Source organism: Taurulus bubalis, assembly GCF_910589615.1.
Source record: "Taurulus bubalis genome assembly, chromosome: 10".
NCBI lineage: Eukaryota > Metazoa > Chordata > Actinopteri > Perciformes > Cottidae > Taurulus > Taurulus bubalis.
In genome coordinates, this window is record NC_136598.1 from 18,849,819 (window position 1) to 18,865,717 (window position 15,899).

At 43.0% G+C, this 15,899-nt stretch overlaps 1 protein-coding gene across 1 annotated transcript in view; it reads right to left on the reverse strand.

Moving 5' to 3' along the window:
• The window catches only part of mecom (MDS1 and EVI1 complex locus), a gene marked incomplete at both ends in the record, with an annotated part of 126,873 nt that overhangs the window by 16,521 nt on the left and 94,453 nt on the right, over positions 1–15,899 (reverse strand). The window contains 3 exons of the mRNA XM_079225205.1: positions 274–387; positions 497–599; positions 7,638–7,772. Coding sequence (XP_079081331.1) covers positions 274–387; positions 497–599; positions 7,638–7,772 — 352 coding nt within the window. The remainder of the gene's footprint in view (positions 1–273; positions 388–496; positions 600–7,637; positions 7,773–15,899) is intronic.

A 15,899-nucleotide genomic window follows, 5' to 3' on the forward strand; every position in this document is an offset into this window, starting at 1 on the left:
GCATTAACTGTTGTAATTTTGGCTCAGTGGTCTCAGCTGAAAACAACGTTCTAAATAAAGCATAATTCATGCCAGTTTGTAGACTCGTCTTTCCTGTGTCATTGCTGTGTCATTGTTGTGTTCTTTCAGTGTCTCGGGTGGGAAACAGAGCCCTTACATCATTAGTGTCATATTCTCCCAGTTAAGCTATACATCCGTCTTCTCACTCCTCAGTATCCAATGTTTACAATGGTATGAAAATAGCCCACCTATTTAAAAAGAAAAGATACACACCTGGGTTAAGGAAGGAGGAGGGGGGCATCCCACACGGCTGCTTCTGGTGGTCCAGCAGCTGGTTACGGGACTCAAACTGCTCGTCACAGTCCTCACAGTGGTACTGCCTCTCCTCTGCAGGGCGGGAGAGATAGAGGAATATTAGCCTATTCTGCATTTAAGTGAAGTGTATGTGTTAGTCAAGTCTTAGCAATGGACAGACGTGTGTTTGTGCAGTGCTGACCATGAATATCAGGAGCCATGATCTCACATGGATACTCTTCAGCCTTCATCAAAAGTAGCAGCTCCTCACCGGGGAAAATCTCACTGGTGACTTTGTAGAAGATCTGCAACACACACACACACACACACACACACACACACACACACACACACACACACACACACACACACACACAAACAAAGGGATTATGATTAAAATTGTGCTTTTATATGAAAGTTTACAATTACAAAAGGTAAAATAAACAGTACAAATGAACAAACACATTTTAGAGCAGCAGAGGTCACTTGGACTTGGTACTATATAAATCTGCACACACAAACACATCGGCGAATCTGCTACACAATGCTTATCATATAGGTACCACCACACACACACGCACACACACACACAAATGGAAATATACACTCTCATCAGCTTGTAATTAAAGTATTGTAAAAAGGAGGCACAACCATACAGTAGAATTATTATACTGTCACATATAGAGTATATACTCACACAAAAACAGGATTGTAAAGAAATGCTTGTAGTAAGCAAGAAACAAATACATGTGTGGAGAGCAAGCTTACGTATGATAAACTGTGAAACCACATTAGTTGTTAAAAAAAATGCAATCTGCTAATTGAGTGTTTCAGTGATGGATGGAGCTTCCAAACAGTGAGATGAATTAAGAACTAACACCACTTGTAGGCGCTCATTTAAGGAGCACCGAAATACACTTATTTAAAAAATACTTAAGCAGTTCTATATAAATACTCAAGGGGCAGATTTCATTACAGCTACAATGCAAACTGATTGATTGTGAAACTGTGTATTCGGAGAGGGTCAGTCCTTTTAAAGAATCAGCGGAGAGACCCTGGGACTGCGGCGCTTCCCAGGGACACACAATAGCCTTTCTCTTTGAAACAATCCAACATGGCGTTATTTTTGGCACGCTTTGGAGGTTTAACATATTACCTTCCTCTGCTGTGTCGACGTGACAATGATGATGGGGGGATTTATTAGAAATGTAGCGGGCAGGGGGAGCTTCTGGGAAGGCGCGGGTCACAGGTACAACGCTTATGAACAGAATTCTTGGCGAGCGCTACCAGGAGACTAAAGCCCACACTGGCTCCGCAGAGAGTTACGATACATATCTTGGTCACAATAAAGATCAGGATGTATTCTGTCGACTGTGCTATAATTGTTTGTGTCATTGTTCTAACTTCTGGAACATGATATAATACAAAATATGACATCCATTCCATATTTTCACTGGCTCCTCTGTGACTCACTGAAGCACAGGAAGTTCCTCGACTGAGAGTCACTAGGGGAGCTCGAGTGAGTAAAAAAGCAGCGTCTGACCAAGGCAGAGGTCTTGAATGTCAATAACCGAGGAGTGATTGGTGCACAGTAACCAATGTAGCTTTGTGGTTGCATGAAAGTACGATTAAAATTCAGGCATTAAAAAAAAAATCTACGCAGCCAAGAAAGTTAGTGGGAGGGTGGCAGGCACTACACGTCTGACTCCCATTACAGGGCTTAGCCAGAGTCATTACACTTATCCAGACCAGGAGAGACACATTACATATAAACCACCAAATGCAACGCAAAAAAAATACTCTTCTTTTCATTTTTGCAGCATTTAATGTTCAAATATTTTCTATTGAATCAATTCAACCGCTCGGTGGAGAGCAAGTTTGCCAACTTTTTTTTGTGCATTTTTGATGTCTGGTGCTGCAACCCCATTGTTTCTAAGAAAGAATAAAGGGAACTGAACTGTGAGGGTTCCGGACAGAAGCTTTAATCCCTGACATACCCTCCTCTAACCTCTGTCTACACCATAAACACACCCATGCTTGAACATGGATGGAACTTCATACATGCACGCATACGCAAACAGACACACTCCTTCCTGTGCCCGTCACCTTTGTAAGGCCACAAAAATATTGTGATTTAGAAACAATAAAGCAACAGTTCAAACAGACATGCGAGTCTGCAGGGATTCCGCTCGGAGAGACTGATACCGAGAACGAGGAGAGAGGCTCTTTGGAAAGCTACCGAGGGCTCGGAACATAAAAATTAATGGACACTGTCAAAGCCACTTTGTCCATAAAATCAAGAGTAAAGGTCATGCTAAAGTAGAACTAGTAGTATATAATTTCAGCATGTTTTACAAATAAGAAGAGACAATTAAGAGACACACAGTGAGGAAGAAAGAAGATCTAGGTGAAGAAGCAAACGTTCACTTTGCAAGCCTGGCCTCTGACCTCCCTCTTTTAGGGATCAATGAACATTTTTGCTGTTCTATTTCTCTGGGCTCGCTGCACATGACGATGTGTTTTGGGGTAGCGTAAGTGCACACACACACACGAGCAGGCACAGGAGGGCGATTACGAATACGAGGGGAATTCCCCCGACAGCTCCACCCCTTCCCCCGAGGGCCGCTGCAGATAAACAGTGAAAAAACTCGCACAAACAAAAAAACAAAAACAGGCAGCAACTCACTGAGGAACAGACGAGGCAGCGTTTGATTTCTTAGCAGGTCGTGGACACACACACACACACACACACACACACACACACACACACACACACACACACACACACACACACACTGTGACTGCCGGCAGCTTAACAGTGGCTTAAAATAACAGGTTATTCTGTAGATAAGATAGCCAGGGTGTCTGAGTTCACACTGAGAAAGCAAGCAGCCTCAGCATCAAGGCCAAGTCTTACTCGTACTGGAGAGAAAAACATTACAGAAGAAACTATTTAAGAAATAAATTCAAAACATTTCTCCTTTGGAAATAAACATGAATCTGTAAGTTCCCGTCAATGCAATGACTTTCTTCTGCTCTGTGCCGACTGCCACGTACACTAATCTCCTCACTGACTGCATGTTATTGCACATGCTCATCAATTATTTTCCATCTATCTATATGCGTGTATCATTTCTCCTTACGTTTGTGCATTTACCCACTCGCGCTACTTATCTTTCTCTCTTTCTCTCACTCCCTCTGTCAAAGGTTACAACCACAAGGGGATCAAAGGCTATAATCGGACTACTTCGTTACCTTGACACCATTAGTCATTAGCAGAGTAAACACACGGTCACAATTTCCCCGGTCACACCCCGCCGGCCGACTCCTCGCTCACACAGAGCTCATTCGACAGGTATGTCATTCACTGATGCTGCTGTCCTGCCACAATGAACCCTCAGTCTGGCTTTTAGTGCAAAAAAACCTTCAATCTCAAGCGACATTAACATCTAAAAGCTATGGAAAAAGGATAAACAACAACAGCACTGAAACAAAACTTCCGATATTCATTTCCAGTCAAAAATAAATCACAAAGTAGCATCACATTTTGGAATGCAGTGGTTACCTATATGCTTGACCAGCAGCGGCACAGCAACAACAATGCATGTCCACACGAGATGCAAGCTTCCTGCGGCTTCCAGGGTCATGCAACATGTACAGCACGTCTGGCAGTCGCCATCACTTGGCGTTCGAAACCAAACCATTCCGTGACTGAGATAGAAATATAGAGTACGAGCACACGATGTGCAGCTGGTTGCGGCAAATTGGATGAACATGCAAGGGAGTCAACATTGCTATATTCATGTTAGATGGAGTCAGCTGTGGTGAAGGGGCCTCGCCAAGAAGCAGAAACGTTCTGGTATCTCCTGAACGACATGGCAACGAGTGTCAGATGGAAACTCTGCATCTTGAAAATGACTTTTTTAGGCGGTTGTAGACCCTCAATAAGTGGAGTTACATCTTGTTGAAATGGTCTGTGTTGGATTTACAAGGTGGTTCCAAGTTTGTACATGTGCAATCTTGAAATCTTTTCGTGCAATCAACTCTTTTTCATAACTGAATACGCCCCGGGCTGTTATCTCAGTGAGCTACAATCCCTTCATGATTTCCCCGCCAGTGTATTAACACAGTGAATGACTGTCAGTGTTTTGCTAATATGCCCCTCAGCCACTTCATCCCACTCAATACTGAGTGAGAATCAATAGAGCGAATGAGATTAACGCTCATATCCCTCTGCACTGTCTTATGAAAGGCTCTTCAGGGCCTCGTTTGGATGATGTTAATTACACTTTTAATCCATTTTCCTTTCAATTGAATCCGTGGAGTGAGGAGCGCGGTGGAGGGGTTTTCAGCCCTAATTGCCCTAATTATCTTTACGACAAAACATGCCGATCGTGGAAGGATCTATGCAAGTAGTGCTCAGGCTGCGTTGTTGAGCTCAGTGAATTAGCAAACAAATGAGGATATCAGGGGAGCTTGTGGCAGCGACGGCCAAAGGCTAGAGTTGGACACAAACAGCAGGTCGCAGGCCAAAGTTAAAAGACTTAATGATTACAAATTAGCTTAGCCACGATTCTTTGTCATTCATTTTTTTTTTCTCTGAATACTTTTACATAATACAGAATTGTATAAGTTCTTCTTCTTAGCTGTTTAAAGGACTCAATTCAAACCTCTGCACGCTGAATTAATTACAGATTTCAGTGTGACTCACAAACTGTGACACCTGCCATCTCCTTCCTCTCGCTTTCCACTCTGCAGTGTCAAATATGTAAAGCAATAAAACACAAAGGTCATAAAAATAAAGGCTGTCCTTGTTAGAATATAGTGAAAATACTGAATGTGCAGCTAATTCTAATATGAGAGAAAATAAATGGAGTCTCTAACTTAAGTCCCATTAAATTCAAACAGCTGGACATCGACAGTGAAGCAAATCACTCTTTAAATAATTTTAAATTCTTCATTTTTTATTTCCCCTTTGGAATGAGAGAATCAACGTCAGATATGTGAGAAATTATGGACATTGAGAAGATTGCAAGACTGTATATCAGTTTCAGTTGTTGAAAATTTATTCTATATGCTAATATATATTAAAAAAAAGTTCTGACTTTCTTTTTGGTAATATTAAAAAATCTGTTGAAGTTCTCTGCAGATGCTTTCACAACGTAGATCTTTTATGCCGTTAGAGTAGCTGACTGGTTACAAATGAATTACGAGAGAGAAAGCAAGAGGGAAAGGAGAAGAGGGATTCTGAACTGTTCCTCCAGTAAGACCGGCCTTTCCCTCACTCTCTCTCTCTCTCTACTCACTCATTCATTCCTCTCTCACTCCCTCACCCTCCTGAGGTTGCTCATAAAGTTTTACGATGAACAGAACTGGGTCAGCAATAAGAGGACGGAGGCCAGTTTTACTCTCACGCTGGCAGAGCTGAATTGGTGCTTGAAAAGAAAAAGGACCAAATGACGACCAGCACACCTGGAGTGTGACACTGTCTTAAAATAATGCATGCAACAAGTTCTTTCTGCTGACGGTGAGAAGAGCTGGCTAAATACGGTTCTGAGGGAAGACGTGTAAGCCCATGTGAAGCTCGGTCTGTGAAAATCTGGTGATGGTACGCGTTGTGTGCAGCATGTGGTTTCAGACTCAGCACTTCTCTGTGGCAGTAAAAACCTGTTGGAATCAGGTACTGGGTTTTAACATTTCCAGCTCGGGAATGAGGAGCACGGGGAGTCATCTGAACCGCAAGGACACACACACACACACGCACACACACACACATGCATACATGTAGAAACACAGGCAGTTGCAGGTGTGTGCACACACTCCAGAGACACAATGAAACACTTCACACACTCACAACAAGTCAATGCACATAAAAGCCCTCGTAAGAACACACACACACAGACACACACACACAGACACACACACACGCACACACACACACACACACACACACACACACACACACACACACACGCTATCAAAAACTGACAGCCCCTTTACAAGACCACTAGTCTATTCATTTTAAAACATACAGACAGGCATTGTGAGGCGCTACAGTGTTTTCAAAAAACACCAATGTCGGGCCGGAAGGCTTAAAGACGGCACATTGTGCGGTGTTGTGACAGTGTGTAATACTTAACAATCGCCTCATCATAGCCATGTCCGTGACCTGTCGGAGCCTTACACAGCCACCCGAGCAGAACCACAGTGTTGACAGCGAGTCACACCTCGCGGAGAGCGTGGCATAGAAAAGCCCTCTCTGTCTGTCTCTTCCAAAAGAGAGTGGGTAAGTACTTCTGGAAAGCTCCTCTTCTTCTTCTTCTCTCCCCATTTCCCATACTGTTCATGAAAAGAGCGCGGGCTATACGGTCTCTCAAGCTCTTCCTTCTTTACTGCGCAGGAAGGGTGAGGATGACATGTGGAGGAAGAGCCAGAGCCTTTCTCTTTAAAGATTTCCAAATGATTTCAGGGTCATAAATGTGTTACTGTCATGTACTTTGGACTGAAAATTCCAGAGGCGACACTCAACAAGTAATCTAGGCGGACCACCGGTGAGAAGCGATGACAAGTGTGCATGCCAGATTGTGTTTTTGTATTTGGGTCAAGCTATGGTATGCTCCATACACATGTCAAATCAAGTTTAGCCTCTTGTCTTCCTGCAGGTTTCTGAGTGGAAGAGGACTTGGGATTACCGAGGTGAACAGGCCCCCATGTGTACAGCACGCACCTCCCTGTGCAGCCAGGTGAGCAGCAAAAGGACTGTGACATTCCTGGCATGTCTAAGAGTTTATATCGCAAGCGTGACCGGGAAGTGTGCGGAACTATCATCTCGGTGGGCAGCCTCTGATCCTGCCCTGTGGTCCTCGCACGGCAGAAGCCAGAGCACAATTAAAAAAACACGAAAACACACACAGATAGCGAAGAGTCTCTGCGGTTCAGCGTGGGGGAGAGCTGTGTGTGTGTGAGTTAGAACTGAAGGCAGGGTGGGCCAGGCGCTCCTGGGACTATCTGACTTGGATCACAATAATACCTTTTAACACAACAGCACGCAGACAGGAGAACCATCGGAAAATAAAAGAAAGCCCTCTGGCATCAGAGCTGTTGTTTTTTTTTAAAGCAGTTTTAAAGATCTGAATGACTTTCAGTTGCACTTGATTCATCCAGCCAGACAGCAAGATTCAGGCACATCACCATGTGGGAGTTGGAAATCAAGACATGTTTTTTCTCTCTCTGTCTCTCTCTCTCTCTCACTCTCTTTTTTCTTTTTCTTTTCTTCAGATCATATTCATCTTGTATTTTGTTGAGGTCGTTCAGCCAAGCAGGCTGCGAGTGTGTCCACGTACCTGATCACCTATCTGGCACGCTGTCAGGTTATGCTGCCTGGCCGCAGGGGCAAACTGGATGTGCTTCAGCCAGCTCCCGATATCTGGCTTGCTGGCATCCAAGCAGAATTTTACATGGCCTGACCCATCCAAGATCTGCACAGAGAGAGAGAAAGAGAGAGAGAGAGAGATAGAGAGAGAGAGAGAGAGAGAGAGAGAGAGAGAGAGAGAGAGAGAGGGGGAGAGAGATCAGACTTTGATCAGGATCAGTCAGGTTACTGTGTCCAAACACTGACTAACCACATACCTCCCACAGAGAAATAAGACTAAGTTTAAGGAGCGGGTCTGTGGTGCAACACACACACACACACACGCACACACACACACACACACACACACACACACACACACAATGTGGGTACAGTGCAAGGAAAGTCTATTTTAATTATTTAAACATTCTTTTGGAATATAAAAAGGTTTGTCTGCATTTTTTTATAATCATCATTTCGACTGTAATTGATGAGGGAAAAAACGTTTTATCATTACCAGAAAATACCAAAAGAAAGTTAAAAAAATAATACTCTATTATATATATATATATATATATATGTGATATTTCTTTTTTGTTTAGCCTTGGGGAAGTTTTCAAGGAATGATGTCATTACAATTGCAGCAATGAAACATGGCAATTATATTAATCTTTGTTTTCAGCAACAATAAATCAGTACCAATACAAGACTGCAAACCCTTAAACAAAATACATAAATCAAGTAATTAATAAGATTAGAACAAATAAAACAAGAATGAAAAATGTGTGATGCAACAATTCTGATTGATCAGTCTGTTATCATTTTTGTAAATAAAAACGAAATTTATAAATATGCTCCTAAATTATTTTAGATTTTAATTTACTTCAACTTACGTTTGAATTCGTTTCTGAAAATGTTGTTTAATCGAATTAAATAGCAAACTATACTGTTTTTAACAGTTTTTTATATATATGAATTTAAAATCATAGTAATTAGGCCTTTGCTATATAATAATAATTGTAATAGCACTCATACAAATACAAATAATAAACGAATAAAACAATTGCCTTACTCTCCCACGCAAAACTCTTCAAGCATCTAAAGACCAAAAACAACAACAAATAGAATGAGCTGTAATTTTATGCAAATCATAACGCCACTGCACTTCTATCGTTAAATACACATTCATAATGAAATCATCTCAACGAATTGTCAACAGTATAACGTCGTATTAAGGCGTTAACATATATATATATATATATATATATATATATATATATATATATATATATATATATATATATATATATGTATTACACAGCAGCTGTACACTTTACAGGGAAATAGATAAACTGCAGGAAGTCGCGAGTGATAGAAATTACGAGGAAGTCGCCGATTGTTGTGATGCAAAGAGGAATCTCCAGCAGGGTCACAAATCTGTCTTTGTATAACCGGCCACTGAATAAATATTTAGCTTGCATAAAGCCCTTTGTCTGGACTCACCCTGGATCTCCCCATTCATCATGCAAAAACACCCTCCAGTATATCATTTCACCGTCAAATTAAGTCTACAACAAAATTAACAATAAACATGTTTTTTTATGGTTTGCTCTCTATGCAAATCATTTCATAAAAGCAATAGTTTCTCGTTTAGCCATAAAGTATGTTTCCTCTTACCGTTGAAAAGTCGCGTGCGACACTTAAAATCACTTGGGAGAAAAGCTGCGCTGCTAACGGAGCAAAAGTGATGAAAACTCCGGTTTTAAAAAACAACCGTGAAGGACACACACAAAAAGAAAACTCGACTGTCAAATAAACATGAAGGCTACAAATTGTCTTAGCTGCGGCGCGTTGTCCAGCTTTCTGGCATTGTAAAAAAAACACACACACACACACACACACACACACACGCACACACACACACACACCAGTGTGCTGGTTTTCGGTAGCGGTGTCTCTTCGTGTCTCGAAGCCGCGGGACGAGTCGCCTCCTCTCCGGTGCGCGTGTCCCTCAGACTGCGCGGTCGGTCAAAGTAAATCCTCTCTCTTTCTCTCTCTATGTCGTCTCGCGGACAGCGCGGGACTCGACCGCTCTCCTCTCTCTGTCCTACACAGACACCGCGGGTCGGAATTATAAAAGCACCTCCGGCACATCAACTTGCTCCCGACTCTTCGCTGTGTGCGCTTCGCTCGGCTCGTCCGCTCCTCACTTGTCACCCCTCCTGTCCTGACGCACCCAGGTGTCCACGAGTAGCCATTCAACTTTTCATTTTTCCTCTTCCTCCCCCCTCGGCCCCCCTCTTCCTCAGCCGGGATGTTTCGTCTATATGATAGCAGATATATTCATGTGTTTGCGTGGGTGGGGGTTGGTTCGCCCCACTATACTTTCGCGCGTCGCGGACAGTTTTGTGTGATTGTTTTTCTCATGAAGAAGGAACGCGGCGCGTCCATCCCCCGCAGCCCCCGGAGAGAGGCGACTCATAAACGGGGGGACGCTCTTCTCGCCTCTCGGTCCCCGGCCGGAAGGGACTCGTCTCCCGCAGCACACTGTGGAGTGACAGGGGCCCGGGGTTGGAGAGGGTGCGCGGGGTCAGGGAGAGGTCGGGATGGGGCTTCTGAATGGATGAACTACACACACAGGCAGCGCACTTTAATGAACCAACGCGAGCATCAAAGCGCTATTAGTATCCACGTGTTCCCAAACTTTTTTTTTTCTTCTTCTTTTTTTTCTCTTCTTTCTCACAACACGCCGCGCCAGTTCATGGACCATTTTATGGCATTATTAACCTGAACTGAAACTGTGTTATTTATATTATTTTCTTCATTTTTTTTTTTTGTACCTTTAGGTTATGACTTCACAGTTATGTTATAGCAACAACAACAATAACAGTGAGAACTATAATAAAAAGCAGTCGCCTCATTCTCTAATTGTGCTCGCTTTACGGAGTAATGTAACAGTTAGACTTAAGTGTTCCTCTTGGGGACCTCCAGGAAACTCCACATGGACCATTACAAGTCCCTGTGCTTCAATTTGGGAAACACTGACCTAATCACCTGCTTTTCTCTGACTTGAACACACACAATAACCGCTGCTTGTTAGGTGGCTGTATACTTGCGAGTTGTCCTCATAAACTATCCCCCACGTACACACAATATTGTAGAGTAGTGTAGTGTATGAATGCTGTTTTAAAATGACCAACAATTATCAAAAGAAGAAGAACATATTGAATATAATACGATTAGACAGAACACGAGCTCAGTTTTATAGTGCTTCGAATCAATCTTGTATATTAAAATACATATTTAAATGAGTATTGACTGCCCTCTGTGCACCTGCTTTGCAGCATATAAACTCAAAAGCAGAGACCACGTTGCATTAGTTTAGATTATTTGGCGTTGGATCTAAATGTGAAAGTTTGAAGCTGAAACCGATGTATAAACGAACACGGGTATATACTAAAGAAACGTCCTCAGTCGGTGAGAGGAGTTTATTAGGCAGCTCATAAAGCCGGAGAGGACAGGGCTCTGGCTGACGAGAGCAGATGATGATGGATAACGCCTCGCACTGTGACATTGACCTTCCATCCTCAGATAATGCCTATTGTTTTACGAAATTGCGGCGCAAATGTGCAGGAAGGACAGGAAAAATCATGTGTAAATAAGGCAGGACCCTGCCACCGATTCCCATCGTCTCGCGCTCCTTGAGAACCGAGGAGGGACCCCGGTCCGCCCGGTCATTGATTTCCTGCCTCTCCTCGACTTGTCCATTGTTGGAACCCTTTTTAATTTAGCCATAAATTGGGAAAGCTCAAGTCGAATGAGCTGTTCTATTTTCTTCCTGTCAGGATGAGGGATTTGTTTTATGATGCATTGTGTATTAAATACAAGTAATCTGGGAAAGTGATTGCTTCACGGCCTCTCGGGGTCTGATGGAGGATCCGGATGGAGAGAGAAGGGTCTGAGCTCTGCTCTGAAAAGGAGGAAATGTCTGAAAAAAAGGAGGTTTTGTGGTATCACCGGGGCTAAATTGGGGGTAAGGACCCCGCGAGCCTGGCAACGAGAGGAGCTGTACTTCTTCACCCCGACAGGAGAGGGCGTGCTCAACTGAACTCAACTTCTTCTTTTAAACATTTCTGAATGAATATAGTTTTCAGATGACAATGTTGGACATAATTATGGCTTTGCATTTATTGTTGTGACGCGAATTTTTCTTAATTTAATCCGGAATGTTTCCATCATCAAATATTGAAGAGAATAATCTGAATCAGAGAAAAAGTGAAACATATAATTGTTTAATTATGACCATTGTCAGACATCGTTATCTCCTGCAAAAGTCTAGATAAACCGTTTTAGAAGTTTTAGGGGTCTAATATTTTTGGGGTGTGTAAATTGACTCCCATAAAAAAAAAAAAAAAAAAAAAGTCCAACTTTCCTTTGTGGATCACGTGTTGGCCTTTATTTCTGAGCCGTGAATTCCAGTCCACTTTGAACGCACCGCAGCTTCTATCTCAGTTTGTAACAGTCTGCGCCATCACTCAGCTCTCTGGCTTATAATGAGATGGGGGTCATTTCTCTCGCGTCCGTGTGAATTGCAGCACAAAACATCTACATTAAGACGTCAAATTGCTAAAATGGGACATGAAAGATTCTGCTGCATATGAGGCCTGCATATATAATCACCTGAACGAGCGGCTATAAAGCTCTTGAATATGTGGAAAAAGACCGATGGGGGTGAATTTAAAACGCTTGTTCGTTTGTTAATAAACCACCAGAATGATTTGCAAGGCGTATAGCTCTAATTTATATTTATTCCACCAATCCGCCATAAGCACTGCTCTGATATGCCGAGATGAAACATATCTGTTTCATCTGAATTATTATGCCAATGCCTTTGTCATAATGCTTTTTGACATAGCTACTAAATAGCGGCGTGGAAAAGCTGTTTATCAACAAATTACAAACCAAACACATGCAGGCTTCAGGGTATGTTAGTTCCGACTGTATCATGCCACACAGCATTTCATACTTATTTAAGAGACCCTTAAAGCGGACAGCATCCGCGTAATGTTTAGTGCTGAGGCTTTAAAGTGCTGTGAAATTCTTGAAAGGAGGTTGAATTGCTTTTAATGGGCTGCGCTTATTTTGCTTGCGGCTTTCTTGTTTGTTTTAGGAGCTCGGTCACGCAAAAAGCAATTCATACATGAATGTGGGGAATTTTTTAATGATCAAATAGCATCATATTTTACTTGATCAGAGCTTCATGGGCTAACACATGGCCTGTTATCCTTTAAATAACTTTGCAGCCATATTTTTTGTATTTTTCTGTTGTTTTTTTTCTTTCTGTTTTATTATGTTGCTGCTCCCATCTCGAGCCATGTGAAGTCAGATGGGACAGGCCGGAGAAGAGGGGGGATTCCCGTGTGGGTTGCAAACTGACTCCAGCCAGCGAGCAGCAGAGCCCGCACCGCTGCAGCCGAGGGGCCACATGGAAACACTGGGAAGGCCTGTGTGGCGCATTCCAGCACATCCTCCAGGAGAGCGGAAAAAGAAAAAAGAAAGAACGAAAGAGAGGCTAGGAGAGGAGAGAAGAGAAAGAAAATATCGCAGCCAAGTCCACATGAAATAGTTCCACTATTCACGGCAGGACCTCCCATTGACTCCGGCGAAAAGCTGCATTAAGCCTCCATCGCGGCTCTCTGTGCACACGGCCCCCCTGCGCATTTTATTTTGCTTAAATGTGGGGCCGATTCAATCAAGTGGGAAGAACTCATTTAAAGCTCAAACGAACGGTTAGTGCAGCTTGCACAACAACTTTTTCTCTCCAATCGACACGCACATCGGCGTGGATTATATAGCGCACAATGCGTGTGCACTGCGCAGCCTGACGCGCCGATATTATAAAAAAAGAAAAAAGAAAAGAAAAAAAGGATGGATCCGCTGTCCTTAAAGCCCAATTACCATTGAAACAGAGCAGAGGAAATTAAAAGGGAAAATGTAAATAACAAAAAATGTTCCTTGGGTCTGGAAGTGGGCCCGTTGTGAGCGGCGTGTTAATCTCCACCTCAGTAATTTGGTTGTGCGGGAGAAGACAGAAGCCCTGCTGCTGTGCCCTGCACTTCATAAATCACTGCTTTATGTGGACAAGGTCAGCGGCCCCTCCAGCGGCCCCTCCGCCGTGTTTACCCGGCCGCCCGGGGGCTCTCAGGACCAGACCAGCTCACTTCTAATTACTTTGGATTATTTTCATTTGCCGGGGGTTAGCCAGGCATTCCGGCAGAGAGAGAGAGAGAGAGAGAGAGAGAGAGAGAGAGAGAGAGAGAGAGAGAGAGAGAGAGAGAGAGAGAGAGAGAGATGATGATTTCTTGACAAATTCTGTGGCCTGTGAGGAACAGGCCCGGCGTGTTTGCTCAATTAGCACCCAGTCATTCTGTTATGGCACTGTGTCTGTTCCTCTGACAGCTCTGTGCAGTGACAGCTCGGCCAGAGCATGAGAGGCATATCAATATCTATATTAACAGAAGCTTTTATTCATTAACAAAATAACTATTTTCCTTTTAGTATATGTGTAGGGGGATTCAGATACAAGTGTCGATATTGGAGGGAGGCAGGGCATCACAGGGCCCGATGCTTGACTGAGAGCATTTATGAGGATAAATGATCTCATCTTATTTACCGTGCAGTTCAGAGAAGGACCTGTGAGAGAGGCTTCTTGTATTTTCCATCATTAACATGCATTTGCTAACTTGAGCTGCAGACCAATAAAGAGACACTCAAATGCTTTACGTTACATTCAAACAACAGAATCCACTCACCATGCACAGAATGAGGGCTGACATCTGTGTTGCAGAAGCAGCGCCAATATGCACTAATATCTCCTCCATGTATATTTCATTAGAATAAACAAGACATGTAATCGTTCCTTAATGTGAATGAGACATATTGTTTCTAGCGCCAAAATCAACACTGACAGCAGGAACGGCACAACAAGACATGCTCATGGTGTAAAACTGGAGAATGGATATTATTCATCATTCAAAAGTTAATTTAAAGATAATTGGTTTTAAGCAACCTGGAATGTGGCTGCAGCAAGTTGGGGGCTTTAAGAGGGGTCACGAGTGTGTGGGGAAGGGGGGTGTATGTGATGTACAGAAAGTAGTACAGGCAGTGGTAATCACAGACACTTCCTCCGCAGACCCTCAGCATACAGGGCCACACTGTATGTGGGCTTCGGGGTGCGATAAAGCTGCACAAGAGTCAAAGGTCACGTTTTTTAGGCATAAATTCAGCGGGCACACTGCTCCTACACGCACGGGACAGACTGGAAACTTAAACATCCCACTCCAGCCCACTCCAGCCCAGCCAGAGAAAGGGGGGAGGTAATTAGAGCACGTTGCCGGTCGCCGCAGGGTGAACAAATCGGCTCTAAAACGCTCATAGATATCATCTTTAAAAGGGCTTTTTATGTACAAGAGGTAAAGCGGTATGGAACTGAACACGGCACTTCAGATGTTCAAGTGTCACACATTCATTACATTTATTGAGCTCTCTTCTCACGTTTAAAGTCAGGGCTCATGCTGGAACACGACGACAATCTGCTTTTCATATACCGCGTCCAATTGGAAGGCTAATATTTTAATGCTGGCGGATAGCAGACAGACGGAGCGCTTGTTCAGTGTGACAGGAGAAAAAGCTGCCATGACAGTTAACTAATGTGCAGCCACACCAGGAAAAAACGTGAGCATCTAGAATCATATTAATAAAGGATTAATTTCTATCAGTATAGAAGCTGATTGGAGGTAAACAATAAATAAAGATAACTCTCAGTAATAGTGTTATCTTTACAATTAACCTTATAGCTTAAACAAAACGACTAGAAAACAGTAAATTTGTCTTTGACAGAGCAATGACTTTGGTGAAAAATATAATTTACCCAAAATAGATACACAGACCCTTTTGTGTGTTTACTTTCATCAAGTTAGCAAAGCACAGAAAAAGGCTCGTATTGTTGTACCGAGGAGAAAAAATGAGAAAAATGGGTAATTCTTATCCAAAATGTACAAGTGGTCAAAACTGCAATGTGAGAAAGTGAGAAAATGTACTAGAGTAAGTGCAAAGCATAAGCAGATTGTCTGCACACGCATGGAAACCCCCACCACACACACTCACACTCACACACACACACACACACACACACACACACACACACACACAGGTCAGCTCAGTGTATGTGGGCATGATTAAAGTCAGAATTAAC